The sequence below is a fragment of the Alligator mississippiensis genome, chromosome 5 (assembly GCF_030867095.1).
Source record: "Alligator mississippiensis isolate rAllMis1 chromosome 5, rAllMis1, whole genome shotgun sequence".
Lineage (NCBI taxonomy): Eukaryota > Metazoa > Chordata > Crocodylia > Alligatoridae > Alligator > Alligator mississippiensis.
In genome coordinates, this window is record NC_081828.1 from 215,548,712 (window position 1) to 215,568,036 (window position 19,325).

A 19,325-nucleotide genomic window follows, 5' to 3' on the forward strand; every position below is an offset into this window, starting at 1 on the left:
TCCTCATCTCATAGTTTCTTAAGGCCCTATTTTAAATTAAATTGGAGGCAGAGGTTAGAGTGTGATCTGACAGTATGCTCCAGAGCAGTAAGGGCCAATCTTTCAGGCAGGCATGTCACAAATGAGCTCTGCACCCTCTCCAAGTGCCACTCTGATCTCCATCCCTGCCTGATCTGCTGCTCTGCTTTCTGCCCTATCTGCTGCTGTGCTGCCTGCCCCTACCTTTGCCCACCCCACAACCCTGATCTGCCATGTGTCACACAGAGCTGCCCATGCCACTTCTGGCACCCGTGCTGCAGGTTGGCCACCCCTGCTCTAGACCAAGGAGCAGCCCCATTCTGGAGCTGAGGTGAGGGGCTTAGCTCTGAGCATGAACTAGTTTCAACCCAACAGACACCACTGCATCCACTACCACTGCTACAACCACTGCAAAACACCCTTCATCAGGCAGAGAGAGAGTCCCAGCCCTACACACAGCACAGGGGGTCCAGGCACAGGCTGCACCCATGGGACTAGATGGATTTGACGCCCCTAGGCTAGATGGTGCAAAATTTAAGGCCAGACATTTGCTTTTCTAAAGAACAGGTCTCAAATCCAGAGCTACAGTGTCTGGTATGGAGCACTATTCTCTGAGTATGACCAGGATTTAATACCCATGAGGAGTGCTTTCATGGTCCTTAGCCATGTCACTAAGGATATGCCCTGAAGTTCGCAGTGCAAACAATCCCACCACCAGCAGGTCCGAGAAGGGTTGCCTATGGCAGACCGACAAAGCCCTGAGGACAGAAGGAAGTCGACAAGACAACCCGCTCCTATTCTGCCTGCGATCAGCCCATGCTACGATGAGTCCCATTCCTTTAAGATCAAAGAACCAGAAGCAAACACAAGTCCTTACTTGCCATGCGGTTTTCCCCAACACCATTCTCCTTCGTATGCCGCGTTCTTGAGCCTGCCCTCCATCTGGAAGATGTGCTTGAAACAGCGACAGATCGGAGGCTCATTTCCTTCTCCAGCTTTGCTCCATAAAGGGAAGTCTCTCTTCCCGTTCAGTGCCTGACGCACTGCTTGACTCAGCTTCCACCGCCAGACAGCCTGGGGGCACAGAAGGAGGAGAGGATTTGGGCTACAGAAGGAAAGGAGGGGAAAAAACTGCTCATGGCAAGATGCAGTCCAGAAAAAAGTGAACAGAAGGCCATTTCCTGTCCCCCATATAGTCTATCTACCACTGGGTGTCTAGTTTATCCATCATCTGGTCATGTTGATTCAACACAAGGAAATCCCTCCTGGATATTCCTCTAAAGCTCCAGTGTTAAATGAAAGTGTTTAACACACCATCTAAAAATCTGACTGCCTTTAAAAGGCTGTTTTGGGAAAATAAGATCTTTTATTGGACCAACTGCACAGTGGGAGAGGTGACAGACAAACTCCCAACACCACAGTTGGCCCAATAAAAGAGATGGCCCCTAAATCCATTGCTTCTCACATATTCCCTGGACCATCACAGCTCCAGACACCACTTCTGCTCTACTCCATTGCATGGTGGCAGATACATGGTCTTATAATCAGGAGGAGCATGGAAGTCTTATCTTGACCAGCAAGGCAATGCAAGGTGGGATCCCAGGGAAAGGGATTTGATGTCAAATGTAAATGTCTTTTAATATTAAAGCTTCAATTACTTTCTCCCTCTCCCCTTCTTGTTAACAATCAAGTCATCCTCGATACCAAACACATCACCTCTTCACTAGCACTGCACTCACCCTTATCTGTGGCTCCTTGGTGGAGAGGAAGAACGTATCTTCTGGCGTAATGATGCGGAGACTATACCTGTGAAGCACAGGGCAGGGTTAGGCAGGGATAACAGTATATCAAGCCAACCCACAAGACTTGCTGCTTTTATGTGTTGAATCGATAAGCAAGGAACGGCAATCTGGGGCTTGTAGGTGCCACAGCAGCATACCACTGATAGACTCCAAACCCAGCAGCGCTCAAGTGAGGTTTTTCCAACTCATCCTTCAAGCTAGCAGGAGAATAAGAGCCTAAGAGTGGGTGTTGGTGCTGAGCCTGCCTGGAGTGGCCTCATTAATGTCCTTCTAGGTTTGGAGCGCGCCTTTAGATGCAGATAGGCAGGAGTATTCAGCCGCAGCCGCAGCCGCAGTCTCGCCAGGTTTGGCCACTGGCATGGGATTGATAGAGCCCTTCGTTAAAGGCCAAAGCAATCATAGCACCATCTAACCTGACCTTTTGGTATATCACAGGCACAGGATGCCATTTGGGTACCCCTTCAGGGAGGCTGACAAACAGATCTTCCAGAAAGGCTGCTTATCAAGGCCAGGTGCATTGAGGTGAAGCAGGTCTTTCACCTTGGACATTTGTTCAGCCTCTGTGTGAGATGCATATCTCTTAAAAGTTGTTCTTCTTGCCATGTCTGCTAGATTAAATACTCCTTTAATCCAGTGGGCATATCTACACATGTGCATTTACTGCACAGTAACCAAAATCATTGCCCAGTACAGACACATGTCTACACATGCATGCCCATACTGCACAGTAAATATGGTGACTGATGCTGACTGGAGCGTAAATTTGATACCTGCATATCGTGGGTATTAAATTGACGTCCAGTTAGTTACTGTGCAGTAACACACATGTAGACACCTTACTGCTCAGTAACACCGTGTGTGTGGACTGATTTGGGACTAACTTTAGTCCCAAGTGGGACCACACACAGCATTAATGCACTTTAACGCCTGCACGTGTAGACTCCAGCCTATTCCTACTTACTGCACAGTAAATTTAAGCCAGTGGATAGGCACGTGTAAACACTCCCAGTATTTTCTTCTTGACAATGTACTCAAGAGCCATTGAGTCGTCTCAGTCTTTCCAAAGGAGCTCTTCTTTTTTTTAAGGTTATGCTTTGCAGGATGACATTTTATCGATTCATTTTCAAGATGCCAATAAAAGCAAGCACTACAAAGGTATTAGCTGCCTGGGAAGCCACCTGAAATGTGTAATAATCTCATATCCCACACCCAGTTCCTGCTCATATAGCCAAAGAGAAGAAGGAAATGGGGCACATGACACCAAGCTAACCCCCTTTGCCAAGCAGAAGCATTTCACTCACAGTTCTGGGGCCGGCTTCTCCCCGCAGGTTGCATCGACCCACAAGACCTTCAGATCAAAACTCTGAAAGCTGCTTCCCTGAGGGCCGCACAGAGAAAAGCAGGTTGGTTAGGTTAGACAGCATCACTCGGTCTTGGGCAACACTGCTGGCATTGATAGAGCGGGTCTAGCTTGGCACTTCGAACCTCCCACTCCACCTTCTCACCCTGATCGTCTCATGCCAACCTGCACTGGAGCAGGGAAAGCAAAGGAGGGATGGGTAGGAAGGGAATTAATTCTGTTCAGGGCTTTATTGCGTATAATTTTCTAAGGTGAGCTCAAAACTATTGCAGGAACGAAGGCTTTGGTATGAGTTTCGTGCCTTTTCCTCTATCTTGGTAAGTCTAAAGCTGCTAGTGCATAAACTGCTTAGCTCAATGTCTAAACTCTTGTATATCTCACGGCGTAGCTGTAGCAACGAGACCAATGCCAGCTGCCCACCTATTTAATCAGCCTTTGGGGCAGGCTTGACAGCCCATGCTAGTCTATGCTACTCACAACTCTGCGTCCATCAGCACCTGACGTAGCTAGTCTCCATTTAGCTTGGGGCATATCTGCACAGGATGCTGTGAATAACCCGAAGACCTTTCCTCACATCTATTTACACCTAGATCTTGAAAACTTTTACCACTTGCATAAGCATGTACAAATCTGCCCCTAATATTAGCTGTCTTCTGGGCTAGAGCATGGGCCAACATTCATGCTGGACAGCCATGTACACACAAACCAGCCAGGAGCCTGGATTTATTAGGAAGGTATCAGTGGCAGCAATACAGCACTAATGTGCTGGGAAAGAAAACTATTCTGCTGGTGATCAGAAGTGAATCCAGCTCTGCTGTAGTTACCGAATCAACAGGGTAGAAAGACTTAGCATATGCCTACGTTGAAAAGAGTCCAGGACTGACTCACCTGAACGAGCACTAGGGCATCATTGAAGAGCAGTACCTGGTCCGACCGGCCCGTACTGGCAAAAATGGGAAGATTTTTGCTGTCCTCCAGCAGCTTGCGCTCAGGAAGACAGAGTGCATCCTGGAAAGGGAAGACAAGGAGTTGTATGAGAAAGAGGTGAAACCCTCTGACTCCTGAAAAAGGGCACTGATCAGATTAGAATTAGAGTATATCTTCTTGAAGCAAGACTCCCAGAGAAGCCAGTTGAGGTTTGAGCAGTGCTCCTCAACCTTTTTAGACTCAAGGGAGCCCTTGAAAAATGCCAGCTTTTAGTTTTCACTTCTTTTTTGTTGAAGGGAAACTCCTAAAGCAATCCTTCCATTGCAAGGAGCTCAGCAACTCCACAACTGGACAGAAAGTTTTTAACACTGGATTCCTGTTTGAAATCTCCAGGTTTATCTTGCAACTCATGCTTGTGCACCCAACAGTGCTAACATTGCATAGGTCTCCATAGCACCCTTGAAAGCATCCCAAGGCATCCCAGGGTGCCACAGCACCTTGGTTGAGCATCCCTGTGTTAGCATATTCTCTACACGGTGCTGTAGTGCGGGGAGATTTTCCAACCATTGGATGCCTTTCTGTGGTTAGTTTGGTTTCCAGCTGTCCACAGCTGCAGGACCCCTAGATAAGGAAGGTAAAATCAACAGAGGTTTAATTCCATCTTTGCTCCCAAGAACAACTGGGTTGTGTGTGCCTGGATGCACCTGACCTCGAGCAAACTTGGGGGCCTACTTCTAAACCAGCTACAGGCCCAGAAAAAGCCAGAATACTTCTGGTGTGTTCAGGGCTTCATTCGTATCAAGGTTAGCCTCTTTCAATGGGAGGCAAAATGGCAACACCGGGAGCCTCTCATCCACTTCTCTTTTGAAATAAATTATGTATTTTCCCACCTATGAAATGTCCCCAGATAAAATATGCAACTTGTTTCTGAACAGCAGAATGAAGGGGCGTGGGGAAGAGATAGTTCCTTCAGAGTTTCTGCTGGGGAGGAAAGAGAAAGCATCCACAGCCAGTAACTTCTGCTTTTTCCTGGCAGAGACCACCAGTGGCGGAAACTGCTTTTACCGTATGTCCTGGATCATAACTTCCAGCAGCTGACTTTTGGAGGAAAGGTGTGTGTTGTATGTGGGAAGATATGGCACTTATCCAAATCCCTTAGAACCCATCCTGTAAGTTTACTTCTGGTGGGGCACGTCTACATGAGACACTTACTGAGCCTTGGCCTAATAACTACGCGCTAGCAGTGGCGTGGAGCTTAAAAATTGTGCTAATCGCCTACTGTGCAGTACTACTGGTAATGTGCAGTAGGTGTCACAAAAAAACGTGCTGGCGCTATTGCACAGTAGTTGTAGTTACCGTGCATGTACTTAGTACTTCATTAAGCAGCTACTAAACTAAATGTGCAACAACTAAGGCACATGAATGAATGTGTAGATGCCCCATGGAGACCCACTGAAAGAAACTTGCTTAGCTAGAGCCAGATCTTATTAGCCTGCCCATGAGCCCCATATTGTGGCAAATGGTCATGTCCAGGGAGAGGAAGACCTGGGTTTTCCATAAGCCTCTGGAGAAGGTGGAGAAGGTGGAGAAGGAGAGGGGAGTGGGAGGGAGTAGCTGCATGGTTTGAACCCTTTAAAAGGAGGCAGGATGGTCCTCTGGGAAGCAGGGTCCTTTCTCAATAAAGATGAAGCAGAGGGAAAGCAGGGCTCCTGAGATGGGAGGCTTGACAGGACTCTCAAGGACTGAGAAGGGTTTGTTTGATGTGTTGGTGAAGGCGATAGTGGGAAGACCGGCACAGGAAACTTATGCTATCACTGGGAAGCAGGGACGTTACATTTGACTATTCAGAAAGCCAAATTAAACCCTGAGCATTCAGGAGGTCACTGCTCGCTGGGGATGTCTGAACAGACTCTGAGACAACGGTTACGGAAACTAACCCAAGATCGCAAGGACTTGCGTGTCCACCCTTATGGCTGCCTGGAATCACAAGGGAGGCTTTACAATGATCACACCTTTGGTAAAGAAGAATGAAGCCCTCAATCACAGACAACGAGGGTTGAAGGGACCTCAGGAGGCCACATCTAGTCCAACAGCCTGCTCCAAGCAAGACAATCCCCAACTACATCATCCCAGCCAAGGCTTTGTTGAGCCAGGCCTTAAAAACCTCCAAGGATGGAGACCTCACCACCTCTCTGCTCCAGCGCTCCACCACTCCCCTACCAAGAAAGTTTTTCCTAATCTCCAACCTCATCTTCCCTCGCTGCGACTTGAACCCATTGCTCCTTGTTCTGTTATTTGCAACCACTGAGCACAGTCCAGCTCCATCCTCTTTGCAACCCCCAGCAGGGAGTTAATCCATGGACATTGCTAGTGCAAGCTCAATGCACTCTCCAGACCCTGCTGCTCTAGACCGCCAGCAGGCCCACAGGATGCCAGAGACGGGACAACCATCCGATCCATATTTATGACTCACCGTGAGTTTGTGCCCCAAGGATTTCCACAGGGCTTTGGTCAAACTGGCTTCATCCAGCACTTGGCTGATGAAAGACTGCAGATTTGCATATTCCTTGATGGCACTGGTAATCAGGTCTCTCTCAGGGCACTGTTGAGCAGCAAAAGAGAGTTTAGGAATATTTCGGCATCCGGCATATCTACCCCTTGCTACATCCAAACCAGAAGAGCAGCCTTGGCAGCTCTGAATTGCCAGCCTACGATTCCCTAACCTCTTAGGAGACCTTGTGGCCTCATCATTAGAGCAATGGGCTGTGGGTCAAGCCTCCTGGGTTCAAACTCTACTTCCAATGCATCTGTTACATTGGGCATTACTGTACCCCTACCATCTGTCAGACGTATGACTGCCAGAGCCATTTCACCCAGGATGTGGGCCTCTGAAGAGGGTCTGGGCATTTGGATGCTGCCAAATTCCCTGGCAGAAAGCTGCTCTGGGATGCATGTTGGCAGTGGTAGGGAACGAGTGACAGCTATGTTAGGCCCTTCACCACTACCGCCAAGGAGCCCTGTGGTCTGGGTCTGATAAGAAGCCCATTTGAATGAACACCTTTGGTCTATGTGATGTGGGTCCTATCTTTTTCTCTTATACGACCAATACTTTTACTGTAAAATGCTTAAAGACCCTGAAGCAGAACAAATAACTCACACTGATAAAGGACCACCACCTGGAAAACCCCATTAATAAGTATTTCGGTGCAGATGTAGGTCATCTTTGTTATCAAAGCCCCACAGCTCTGGAATGAGACTGTCCCAACATGCAATGGTTAGTACCTTTCCGGTGGCCTCACTCAACCTGGTAAGGATGAGGGAATACTGCTGGACGTGCTCTCGGATGGGTTTCTGGAGGATGGTATGCAGGGCCAAGGATACGGAGGTCTCTTGGATCCCATCTGTGAGAAGTTGCTTCAGCGCTGTCTTGTGATGCTTCCACACTTCGCTATGGGATTGAATCACAGCACAACTTCATTATCCAGTGGTATTATTCAGCCCCCCACAATGAAGAGCTCTGCTTTTTTCCATCTATCTAAATGACTAGGCAACACGGCAGCCCTGGGAGACTTGGAGATTTTTAGAGGACAATTCTGGTGAATATACCACAAGACAAGCGTACAGCATTCAGGCCGTGTTATAGTCCAGCAAGCGAGCCGCTGGACTGCAGGCCAATATGGTGCACCTCTATTAGACTGCCACTGAGCTGCTGTTTAACCTTGGGGGGAAAAAATCCCTTTGCAAAGGAAGGCAAATGAATTGAAAGGTGCTCCCAAAATAGTACCCACTATAGCATTACTTCCCCACTGACTGAATTATACATGAGAGACAATACAGCAGCAAACCAATGCTGATCAAACAACTCAGATCAAACCCTAAAACCAGAGGAGTTCAGCAATTTAAAACAATGCAACCTTAAGTACCACCAGCACATTTTTCAGTTCAACCTTCAGCACCACCAGCAATTTTTTGTCATATAAAGTAATTATAATCTGTTCATGCATACCATGGGCAGGTTGTCTGCATAATAATGGTGGTACGTGTACCACCAATTGGGATCTGCCACTCCTTAATACTAGTGTTGAGTGCTTATTTCCAAGTTAACAGAAACCTTATCAAAATCCTTCTCCTCTAACCAAACCTATCAGCACTGACACCTTGCAGTGACCATTCTTGCAGAGGAGACTAGCATCTCCCCTACACTACTATGAGGTGTACCATTTGGACTCATCCTTCAGGACAGAAGCACATCAGCACCACTACACTGGGATCAGGGAGGATCAAGCCACACACAGCCTGGTGTGCCAAAATGAAGGGGTATATCTCAAAAAGGAAGCAGCTTCTCACTTAGCCCCACCTAAACATCCCAGGAGCTGGACCAGTTCAGCCTGGTCAGATGAAGGACTTATTACAGGAGTAAGAAAACCCACAGCCTGTCCAAGCCTGGAGAGAGAGGGGCATGTGCCCAAATCCACCAGAGAGCTCAGACGATCAGACTTGCATTCAGTGCGAGCACAGGGTCTTTGGTGGTTCAACAAATGATATTCAAGGAGCATGAAATAGCCTGAGAGCCACAAAGGTGGCACTATATCGTGAAGCAGCAGGCACCACTTTCTAGTTGTGGCAGATGGTTTTAGATCAAGATAGATGGTGAATGTGACCAAGTTTGGGAAGTGGGGAAGAAGCCACGTGTTTAAAACAGAAGTCATTCACCCTGGTGTGGGTCAAGATGGTGTTGTTATGACTCAGCATTGCACCACGATGACACAGCAACTCAACCCAGAAGCAACCTGCATGGAAGTTGGCAGGACGTGCAGACTCACCGTGACATTGGGATGACCGCAAGACAGGACCCCCATGCCACCTCTTTGATAGACAGGCTGGGTCATGAGATGATGAAGCCCTTTCTCCCTATATATCATCGGTGCCTTGCTCACTGCCTTTCTCTTATCAGTCATGGGACTCCAAGACCAGCCTAAAAGTCATACTCCATTATAACTCCACCATTCAAAATGGATTTATCACCTTAATGCTGGACAGGAGATCAATAAGTCTAAGCCACTAACCTCCTATTCTTTGCCATTATAACTCCACCATTCAAAATGGATTGATTTCCTTAATGCTGGACAGGAGATCAATGAGTCTGAGCCACTAACCTCTTATTCTTTGCAGCTTGGTCAAAGCTCTGGACTACAACACAGTTTGAAAAAGTTGTGAAGTACCTGTTGGTAAAAAAAAAAATACAGACAAAGTTAAGTTAGGACTTAGCTACCAGGTTTCAGCAATGCTGGTGGTGACTTTGAAAGTCTGCGCCAGCTCGCTCCATAGCTAGAGAGGCAGATGGAGACAGGGCCCACCACAGCCTATCTTGTAACTCACTCCACAGGTTTCACCCACGTTAGGTCCTCTCCAGTGTCTCCCCACCATTAAGATATTCTCCTGACACGCCACCTAACACCCCTTGTGCTCATACAACAGCAGCCCTAAACTAAACCGTGGGGAAAGGACTATAATCCCAGGTCTAAACATACAATTTTCTGTCGCTCAAGATCAAGGACCAGGGCTGCACTCAACACAGACTCAAAGTAATGTGCACGGTTTTGCCACTAGAGGGGAAGAGAAACATGCTTTGTCAAGAGTGTGCAATGGGGAGTGTCACTGGGTATTTGAATTACCCTGGCTATTCTGCCAGGAATTTAATCAGCATTTGTGAGATCCATTCCCATCCCATCCCACCTCCTTCTTGCTGCTTCCCAGAAGCTTGAAAATCCGTGGGCTTTGTAATGGGGCGGCCCCCTTAGGCACATGCACACACAAGGGCACACTAAAGTCAGATCCATCTGATCAGGACAAAGACCACAGGGGACAGCCAGATGCTGTTTGGTGGGAAATGCAGCAATTGCAATTTTTCAGTCCGGAATGAAAATGGTTTTTGGAAACGAGATTCCAGATGTCTTTGGGGTAGCTCAGCACATTGAAGTCCAAGCTTGACCTTTACACACACACACACACCACTTTCCAATTCCTTTTTAACACACACACACACACACACACACACTTTTCAATTCCTTTGTATACAAGAACAATGAGCTTTGCTCCCAAGGCGACTTCCAAATATATCTGAAGTTTTCTGCTGCAAAATTGGAGATTTCAACAAATCATAAAAAAAGGAAGACTGCCCCCCAAAACGGAACTGCTGAAAGCAGCACTTCTGTATTTTGACCACAACCCACACAAACTCAAATGAAAAAAGCCACACAGTCCTTAGTTAATGTCTAATACTGGGAGGAGGGAGGGAGTCTCCAAGCAAATGTGGCTCCCAGTCCAAGCTGCAAGCTCAGGCCCAGTTACCTAGATAAACTCAGGCAATACCAGGAGTAGGGCGTAGTATTTATTGCTAAGAGCATCTCTAACATGTAGCACACCGCAGTGACCGAGCTCTACAGTTCATCTCAGTTGACAACGGAAATCATAGCCCCAAACCTGCTAATACTTATTCACACTTACCCCTGACAGCTGTGTTTCAACAAGTCCTAGTGATAATTGTTACTCCATCATGACGTGCTACAAGCCAGTCTCTCAATAGATGTTTCCATCTACCCATACATCCTCCTCCTGTAAACCACTCCACTGTGATCCCAGCAACACCTTTACGGGCTCGTGGCTCAGAGACATCGATTATTTCCCTGACACTCCAGGATTTTTTTTTAAATTTCTGGTGCAAACATGATCACGAGAACGTAAGTAAGCTAAACCTTCTCCGAAGCAATAGCCACTGCTAGAGAAAGGACACCCATTAGATCATCCAATGCTAATCCTATAGTCTACCGGTTTGCTCCTATAAGCTACCTTGCAAACACATTATCTATACTTACTGGATGTAGTGCTTAAGAAACAGGTCCACCTTCCAAATGATGTAGATGTCTTGGATGTGGACGGACGTGGACGTGCTGAACTTCTGCCATAGTGCTCGGTGGTGGTCCTCCGTCACGTCCCAGAGAGCGTGGAATCGGTCATTCAACAGCAGCAGGAGTTTGAAGTTTTCTTTTCCTTTCTGATCATAAGGCTCTTGGAAAGAGGGAGTGGGGGGAAAGGACACCACAATGTCTAGAGCAGTGGTTCTCAACCTCCTTCAACTTGAGGGACCCCTGGGAAATGTCAGTTTTCACTCCTTTTTTGATGACAGAAAAGTTAGTACTTTTCTGTAGTACTGGCAGGGTTGTAGAAAGCAAGGGTGTTTTCTTTTCTGTTGCAAACAACTCCAAAAGACCATAGCTGTGGCTTCCTATTTGAAACCTCTGGGTGGATCTTGTGAATCATGTTTGCAAACCTAATAGTGCCAAAGTTGTGTAGCACCTCGTGACAGCCTTGGAAGGATTGCAAGGAAGCCTAGGGTGCTGTGGTGTCCTGATTGAGAATCGCTGGTCTAGAGACTGCATGTAAGGCACAGATAGGACTGGAAGGGACTTCAGGGTTTATCCATCTAGCTCACCCTGATGCACACAGTAGAGTACATTACTCTGTTTGCCAGTACATTTTATGCATCTTCATATGCACACAGGCATTTGACATGCTGACTTGTTGCAAGAGGTGTCCCTGGGCAATCCCCCAGCCATTAGACACATTTGTGCAGCTCCATCAATGTTTATGGAGCTGTTTATACTGGCTGAAAACCTGACTCCACGGGTTATATTCCCACACCAGAGTAAGACAGGAGGAATACAGGGGAGGGGACTTTGCCAGGAGTGAACTGTCAGGGCTTTTACTCTCCAGACTGAAGGCAAAAGCAAGACCGTGGATTGCATTTAAGCCAGGACTGTCGGTGGTCAGGAGAAAGGAAAGGGTCACTGTTTAAGTTGCACCATGTCTCCGATGGTCTCACTATACCTTAGCTTCCAGGACAGCAACAGAAAGCACTTCGTGGTCCAAGAAAGAGGTCACTCACAACCTACAAACCTCACTATCCAGTTTGGGTCTAAAAGCCATTTATGCCCATCCCCTTCTGCGATAACCTACCCAAAAAGCTCTGCATTCAGATGACAAGCAGCAAATCATTATGGGAAGAGGAGGGGGCTTACCTGCTTGCAACATAGGCTTGAGAATGATGGAGTCGATCCGGGCTAGACAAGCCGAGAAGGTTTCTTCCGCTCGCAGAAGTGACGTTATTCCTTCAGCAGTGCCCATGTCCTGAATACAACACACAAGAGCATGACAGAGATCCCAAACAATTCATATTGCAGTCCTTCCTATAGCCAAAATGTGTCCTTCGTTGCTCAGTCCCTACCCTAGGAACTAGTCAGACACACAGCACTAGTAGCATGCATTAGTTGCTCCGGGACTTTATAGTAAGGAGCAAACATACAGAGGCTTGTAGTAGATGCTGTTACAGTACATGGGGAGTAGCCCAGTTTGCTTGGCGCAAACTCTCCTCCAGGATTAAACGGACTAGAGGAGCAGACACACAGCACTTGCAAGGAGTAGCTTTACCCTGCATTCAAGTGAGTCACCATGTAGTAGGGCCCTGTGTCGAAAAGTCGAGCCCAAGTTATTTCTACAAGTGCTCAATTCACATTCCCAACCGAAACCCATGTATGCACAAAGCAGCCACACCGAGCATCAGACCCCGCTTCCTGCCTCAGATTATCTAATGCCAGCATGCAGAAGCCCACCTCCACTGGAAGCCAGAAGACAGCTCTACATTGCCACAAAAGCCACCTACCGCCACAGCAGCTCTGCCCACATCCCACTTCTTCAGAGGAACAGAAAACCTCCCCTCCTCTTCTAAGCACAAACTAGCTACATCTGGCACCCGGGAGGATTTGCCCAAAATGGAAGTACCAAGCCGCAGCGGTGAACCCACGTGAACACATTCCCAGGGCTTCCTCCTTTTCTAGACAGAGATAAACATGCTTGAGAAAGCAAGCATTGCCAGCTAACGTCACAGAAGACTAGCAGGGAAAAGAGCCAAGGGAAAGAAATGCAGGGTGTGGTTTGCAGATATTGCTAACCAGAAAAAAAAATGCAACTCTGAGGGCATGGACAGATGTACAGAAGGGGAAAACTTGCCTTTCAGGAGCACAATTCAGCATTAGCTGTCATGGTGTAAGTGTTTCTTCTGTCTGTTCCTAACCTGCAGCGATTTACCCCCGAATGAAACAGGGAGGAAAGTTACTGCAGTTTAGCTTCAGTTTGGAGGGGGCAGATGGAAGAGGTACACCTCACTCAGATGGACAGCAGGAAGCCACCCACCTTTCCAGCCCCTGTCCCATGCCTTGAGATCACTGCCATATGAAGAAGCACCCGTTCAAGCCTTTTTTTATTGGTATGAAGGCAAGCAATGAGGAGCTGCCGCTTTGAATCGCTTGGTAGATCTTCACATGTTAAGTGTGAACAACATTTCTCCCCACCCCAAGAACATGGATGATTTGATCGAAAAAGAAATGCCTGTCCGACCACGCACACAAATGACATCTTAATTGCCCCCTTGCCGTTTCCTCGTGTTCCTCCTAGTTCAACATCCTACGACTATCACGGGGTAATGTGCAATTAGGGTGAGTACCCATCCCTAATTGGGCAGGACAGTCCCAGAATGGGATCAAGTCCCAGTGCCTTGGCCGCCTGAGTCCAGGACCGCGTTTGTCCCAGATTTGCAGCATTGTGCAGGGATCAGGAAACAGTGGGTTCCCCCTTGCAGGCTGGCAGCACTCCAGCCTGCATGGGCTGCTTGGGGCTGCCAGGAGCGGGACACAGAGGATGCCACGTGCATGTGCGGCCCCGCACACGTGCATATGGCCAGGAAGGCAGCCGGGCAGTGTAGAGAGCAGCTCCCTGCAGGTAAGTCTATGGGAGGCCCCCACAGTGAGGGAGGGAGTGGGGTAGGGGTAGGGCTGTGTGTGCAGCCTGCGGCTGGAATAGATCTCATCCAGGGGACATGGGGAGCATGTGCCCCTAAATTTATCTGTGGGGCAGAGGCAGCCCGCTGCAGGCTCAGGGCTCCCCACCCTGCTGCTTTTGCCCTGGGAGCCCCGTCCCATCCATAGACCCCATGCCTGCCCAGCAGCAGTGGGGGCAGTGGTAGCATGAATTTGTGCCCCCCACTGCTGCGGGGTGGGCAGGGGGCACATGGACAGCACGGGGCTCCCAGGGCAGAAACAGCAAGGCAGGGAGCCCTGAGCCCACAGCAGACAGCCCATATCCATCCCTGCTCGGCTGCAGTGAAAAGGGGGCTGGGGGGAAGAAGGAGAGGCAGGCACGTGTCCCCACTTCCCATTTTGAAAAGGTGGTCACCCTGCATGCAACAAACACACCCACCCACTGAAAAAGGTGCTGAGGCAGCTGCGCCCATCCAAATGCACTTTGCTACCCTTTTTCATTCACTCCCCGCCCCCTCCCCCCCAACACCTCTATACTATTTAAGGAGTAACTTCATTTTTTTTTTGCCTAGAGAACTTCAGCCTGTTCAGCAAAGCACTTCTGCTTCAAGACTGAGAATCGGCGTATAAAGCTGGTGGGGAGAACTTTTAATTTTGCTTTCTAATGCATTTTGGCCAAAGCAAGCAGCCTGCTGAGAGAGGCTAGCTTCACAGAGCGAATGGACGGTTATGTGTGGTTAACAAGCAGAGATTTAAAATCAATAAGAGTTTCTTTTGTGGGCTGAAAGGTCATCCTTTCCGACGCCTCTGCTACAAACCACTCAAACGTCCCTCAAAATGTCCTCTAGAGCACTCACTGGAAATTAAGTACATCTGGTGCCTCCTGTCTGCCCCGCAGCCATCGGAGATAAGCCAGAGACTGGATGTCAAATCTGAATGACCCTCCTCGAGCTCTCACCACCTGCAGCATTGGCAACCAACCTGGATTGTCCAGGGCTGTGATTTCAGTACTCTTCCCTCTCCCGTACTCCGCTAGTACCATCCGCTCCTCTGAGGAAAGCTTGTGGGTGCTCTCTCTATTGTGTATGTGGCAAAAGGTCGGGTAGATACGCACTTTACAGACTAACTACTGCACGTAAGAGATATATGTGTGTATAATGTACATACCATGTGTGTGTGCACACACACACATATAGATATCTATATATGTCTATACATATCTACATATATCAACACACGTGTGTATACAGGATATGTGTGTGTGCATGTGTGTATGCATATGTGTGTATGCATGTGCATGTGTGTATATATATGTGTATATATGTGTGCATGTGTGTGTATGTTTGTGTATGTGTACATGTGTGCATGTGTACATATGTGTGTATATATATGGGTGCATGTGTGCATGTGTTTGTGTATGTATGTGTGCATATATGTATATATGTGTGCATGTGTGCGTATATGTCTGTGTATGTGTGCATGTGTGCATATATGTGTATATGTGTGCATGTGTGTATATGTTTGTGTGTGTGCATGTGTGCATATATGTGTATATGTGTGCATGTGTGTATATGTATGTGCATATATATGCATGTGTGTATGTGTGTATATATGTGTGCACGTGCATGCACATGTGTATAGATGTGTGTACATGTGTACATGTGTGTATGTATATACACATGTGTATATATATGTCTATATACATTTGTATATGCATGTGTATATATATATGTGTATGTGTGCATGTGCATGCACATGTGCATATATATGTGTGCGTGTGCATATGCATGTGTGTGTATGTATATACACATTTGTATATATATGTTTGTGCATGTGTATATATGTGTGTATGAGATTATATGCACACACCCCCCCCCTCTTATTTATTTAGTCTATAAAGTGCAATCTCTACCCTATCTTCTGCCATTCATTCAGCCAGCGTTTGGTGAAGTTTTAAAGCAGCCCTTCTTACTTCACATGCAGCTGTTAGCTGGCAAGGTCATATGATCTAAGAAGACTAAAAAGATAATGGAAGGAATTTAGCCCCCCTTTCTTAAGGTCATTAGTTGGAGTCATTTACTGGAGCAATTATTTGAGTATGGTGTTTACTCACCCCTAGACAAATGGGATTTCAAAGCAGTTGCCATTGTGCCATCTGAATGATGACTCAGGGCCGAACCATAAATAGCCAAGAGGAGGTTAAGGGCAAGCAGAGGTCACATGCAGCATTTGCACATTTTAGGAACTGAATGGGAGCTGCGGCAAAGCTGAACATCAGCAGAGTGCCTCGGGTCAGGCAAGTGACTCCTCTGGACAGAGGGTTCACAAGTCTCCCTTGTTCTGCCGAATTCATAAAGGCAACGTGGGCTAAGCACCCCCAGTCTGCTGAAGTCTGCTCCTGGCATTAACCACTTGCCTTTGAATGCACGAGGGAATCTCAGTCACCCATGGGTTAAGTTGCTTTATGATCCTGATTGCCATATTTTCTGTGGTTCTTACTTTCTGTACAAGTCCATCTTAATAATACAGCCATAAATTGTGGCTTTTCCAGTTGTGTGATTTAGCACTGGGGAGAGGAGATGGAAGGACAGGAGTAGAGGGAGCTTCCCAAACACATTGCCCTCCCTCGATCCTGCTTGGGAACTGGATGGATAGATGATGGGGAGCTTTCTCCGAAGGGAACGGAGGACATCCAACCCCACGGCCCACCAAGTTTTTGGCCTCTCGGCCGAAGTATACCAGGTACCTTCTGGCACCAAGAGGGACGGGGAGGCTTGAACCAAGACTAAGTCATCTTTCAGTGGCCAAGCATCCATTAAAGAACAATCCTTAATCCAACCTGAGCTGGTGATCAGGTCCTATTGTATGTGGATCAAGGCACAACAGAGCTGTCAAACTTGCACATCAAGAGGCAGAGGCCACGACAACCCTAAGAGAGGTGAGCAGCATACTAGACTTGTTCTGCGGAGATCAGAGAACAATAAAGAGAGGCACGTCCGATATTTTCAGCAGAAGAGATGAAGATTTTGCTTCCACTAATTTGCAATCCTATGCCTCTTGTTCCATTAGCATCACTACTGGGAAAAAAAAAAAAACCATAGACATCAGACAGGATTCAAAGCCCCTTGTTGAATTGCTTGTCATCACCCCTTCTGTTACCTTCGCACCTATGATGACGTTTTCAGATGGGGACTATCCGCTCTCAGCACAAAATGCCCCACTTCTGCCCTTGAATCCTTGCTTTATCTCAGCTGCATTTCCAAATCAAGTGGAGCTTGATGCTTAAAGATCATCCCAGACAGAACTCATGGTCCATGGGTAGAAATAGCACCAGGTGCTTTAGTGTCTAGGCATGGTGGAAGGTGTCCTCTATCCAAAGCGGGGGTGCCAACAGCACATCTGTCCCCAGCACTTTCTGTGCTTTAAACTCCCCATGTGAAACGTCACAGCTCCACCCCTCCTGACTCATTTTTTCCTTGGAAGTCATTGCATCATCCCAGTGCTCTCTGCTCCAATGACTGCCAATTCATCAGCTTTAGTTCATCCACTTCTCAGACTTTCTGCAGTCTTGTTTCTGTCCCATCCTACGAAGACGTACCATCCTCCCTGAGCTCGGGGATGCCGCCCACGTGACCCTCTGGACAACCCAACCTCATCAGCACCTGACAAGGAATGAGCCCACTTCATTTCTCTTGAGCAAGCTCCCCACCTCCCTAGAGGGAGGGATGAGGACCCTTGGATTCAAGCTTGGCGCTGGTGGACAGCATCAAATGCAAATACCTAAGGAATCTTACTATGGGCATTTCTTCACGGCAGTTAGTTCCAGGCTCTTACTGAGGTGTTGACCCTAAAAGCTTGTTACCCGAGTACCACGATGCTCCCAACTCAGGTTTGCTCCACAGATCACAGCTCTTCTCACCCCACCGTTGCATTTCAGTTTGCAGCACAGGTGTCCCGTCCTGCAAATGCACACAGGTCCATGCATTACTGTCACCTAAAAGTATGTTGGCACCTAGAAAACTTGAATTATGATCATGGCCCTCTTGCACCCAACACTGCAGAGGTATAAAGATGAATCCCATCCTGTGGTTTATGGTTTAACATCCATTATGGTTTACGTTGTAAGGTTTACATCCTCACTCCTTAGGGTTAAACATGGGGGAGGGGGTTGGAAATCGATGCAGGTGCAACTGCAAATTATAACAGAGGTGGCTTGTGGGAGCTCAATGTAGCACCGGTCTATGTGCCAATAGCAGGTTAGGACCTTTCATCCCAAAAGTACACCCAAGGAGATCAATCTCTGCACCTGCACCCACCTGCAATATTTGTGGCAAGGAACAAGCATGCGATACCTGGACAGGGAGGCGTGATCTGATTACGAGCTTTGGGGACAACCCTAGATTTTAAAAGAAATGCATCTGAAACATTCGCGGCAGCGGTGGTCTTCGCGGAAGACAGAGGTCTGTCTTTTTTTCCTGTTTGCTTGCTTATAATACTGTAGTCTTTGACAAGGCTCTCCTGACTTGTTAATACAGTGAGAAGTCTAAAGAGGTACAAAAGCAACTCGTTTGGATCCATGCAGGTGAAAGCTTGGATCGAAACCTAAATCAGGCAACTGGGGGCCAATGCAGACTCCTCTCGAGTCAACGTGGGTTGTGAGCTCTTTCACAAGCATGTTAAGCATTAGCTCCCTAGAGTGCCTGAGTTAATCTGTAGATAACAGAGTCTGCTTCTTTCTTATCTAAATCTTTATTCCTCCTTATCAAGACTAAGAGCATTGAGTTCATACAAATGCAGTGTGTTATGCTCTGGCTGAATTTGCAGTTAGGCTGGAGTCAAAGAAGCCTTTTGTTTTACAAGGGAAACAATCCTAAGCCTTGTTTGGCCAACGCCAGCTCTCTGAAGCAAGCTTTTCATGTCCAATGGTGGAGGCAGGCAATGGGACTTGACTGAGAATTTAATGTTCATGTACAATTGAAGTCACCAGGGAAGCAGGCTGGAAAATGCAGTGTGCGGATTAAAAGATGAATATTGGAAAGAAAAAAAAAAAGGGAGGGGTGATAATATAAACCCCAAACACAGTGTCTCACAGGAAGAAGGGAGCATTTAGATACAAGATAGCAGTGAAATGCTTTGCAGGGGTGGGGAAAGAAGAAAGACCCCAGGACAGTGTAGTTGAATCAGCTGCTTAATCCCCGTGGTCCTTGGTCCTGGATGTCATGTCACCACTGATAACTACTGCACACACTGGAGGAGAGGAGAACCAGGTTGATGTGGCAGCCTTGTAGGCTTGATGGATAAGTGATGCAAGGTATGCACCAGCGAGAAGGAACATAATGCATCTCA

General features: G+C 47.5%; 1 protein-coding gene across 5 annotated transcripts in view; it reads right to left on the bottom strand.

Moving 5' to 3' along the window:
* Positions 1–19,325, bottom strand: part of ALS2CL (ALS2 C-terminal like) — a 91,356-nt gene that overhangs the window by 26,378 nt on the left and 45,653 nt on the right. For 4 of the 5 annotated variants that reach the window (XM_019480710.2, XM_019480712.2, XM_019480711.2 and 1 more), the window contains exons 2-10: positions 12,186–12,294; positions 10,983–11,175; positions 9,264–9,329; positions 7,390–7,555; positions 6,581–6,709; positions 4,069–4,188; positions 3,122–3,198; positions 1,758–1,824; positions 896–1,092 (exon numbers count right to left, since the gene is read on the bottom strand). In XM_019480710.2, the coding sequence (XP_019336255.1) occupies positions 896–1,092; positions 1,758–1,824; positions 3,122–3,198; positions 4,069–4,188; positions 6,581–6,709; positions 7,390–7,555; positions 9,264–9,329; positions 10,983–11,175; positions 12,186–12,294 (1,124 nt within the window). Of the gene's footprint in view, positions 1–895; positions 1,093–1,757; positions 1,825–3,121; positions 3,199–4,068; positions 4,189–6,580; positions 6,710–7,389; positions 7,556–9,263; positions 9,330–10,982; positions 11,176–12,185; positions 12,295–12,826; positions 13,303–19,325 lie in introns of those variants that run through there. The other variant, XM_014602751.3, reaches the window with a different exon arrangement.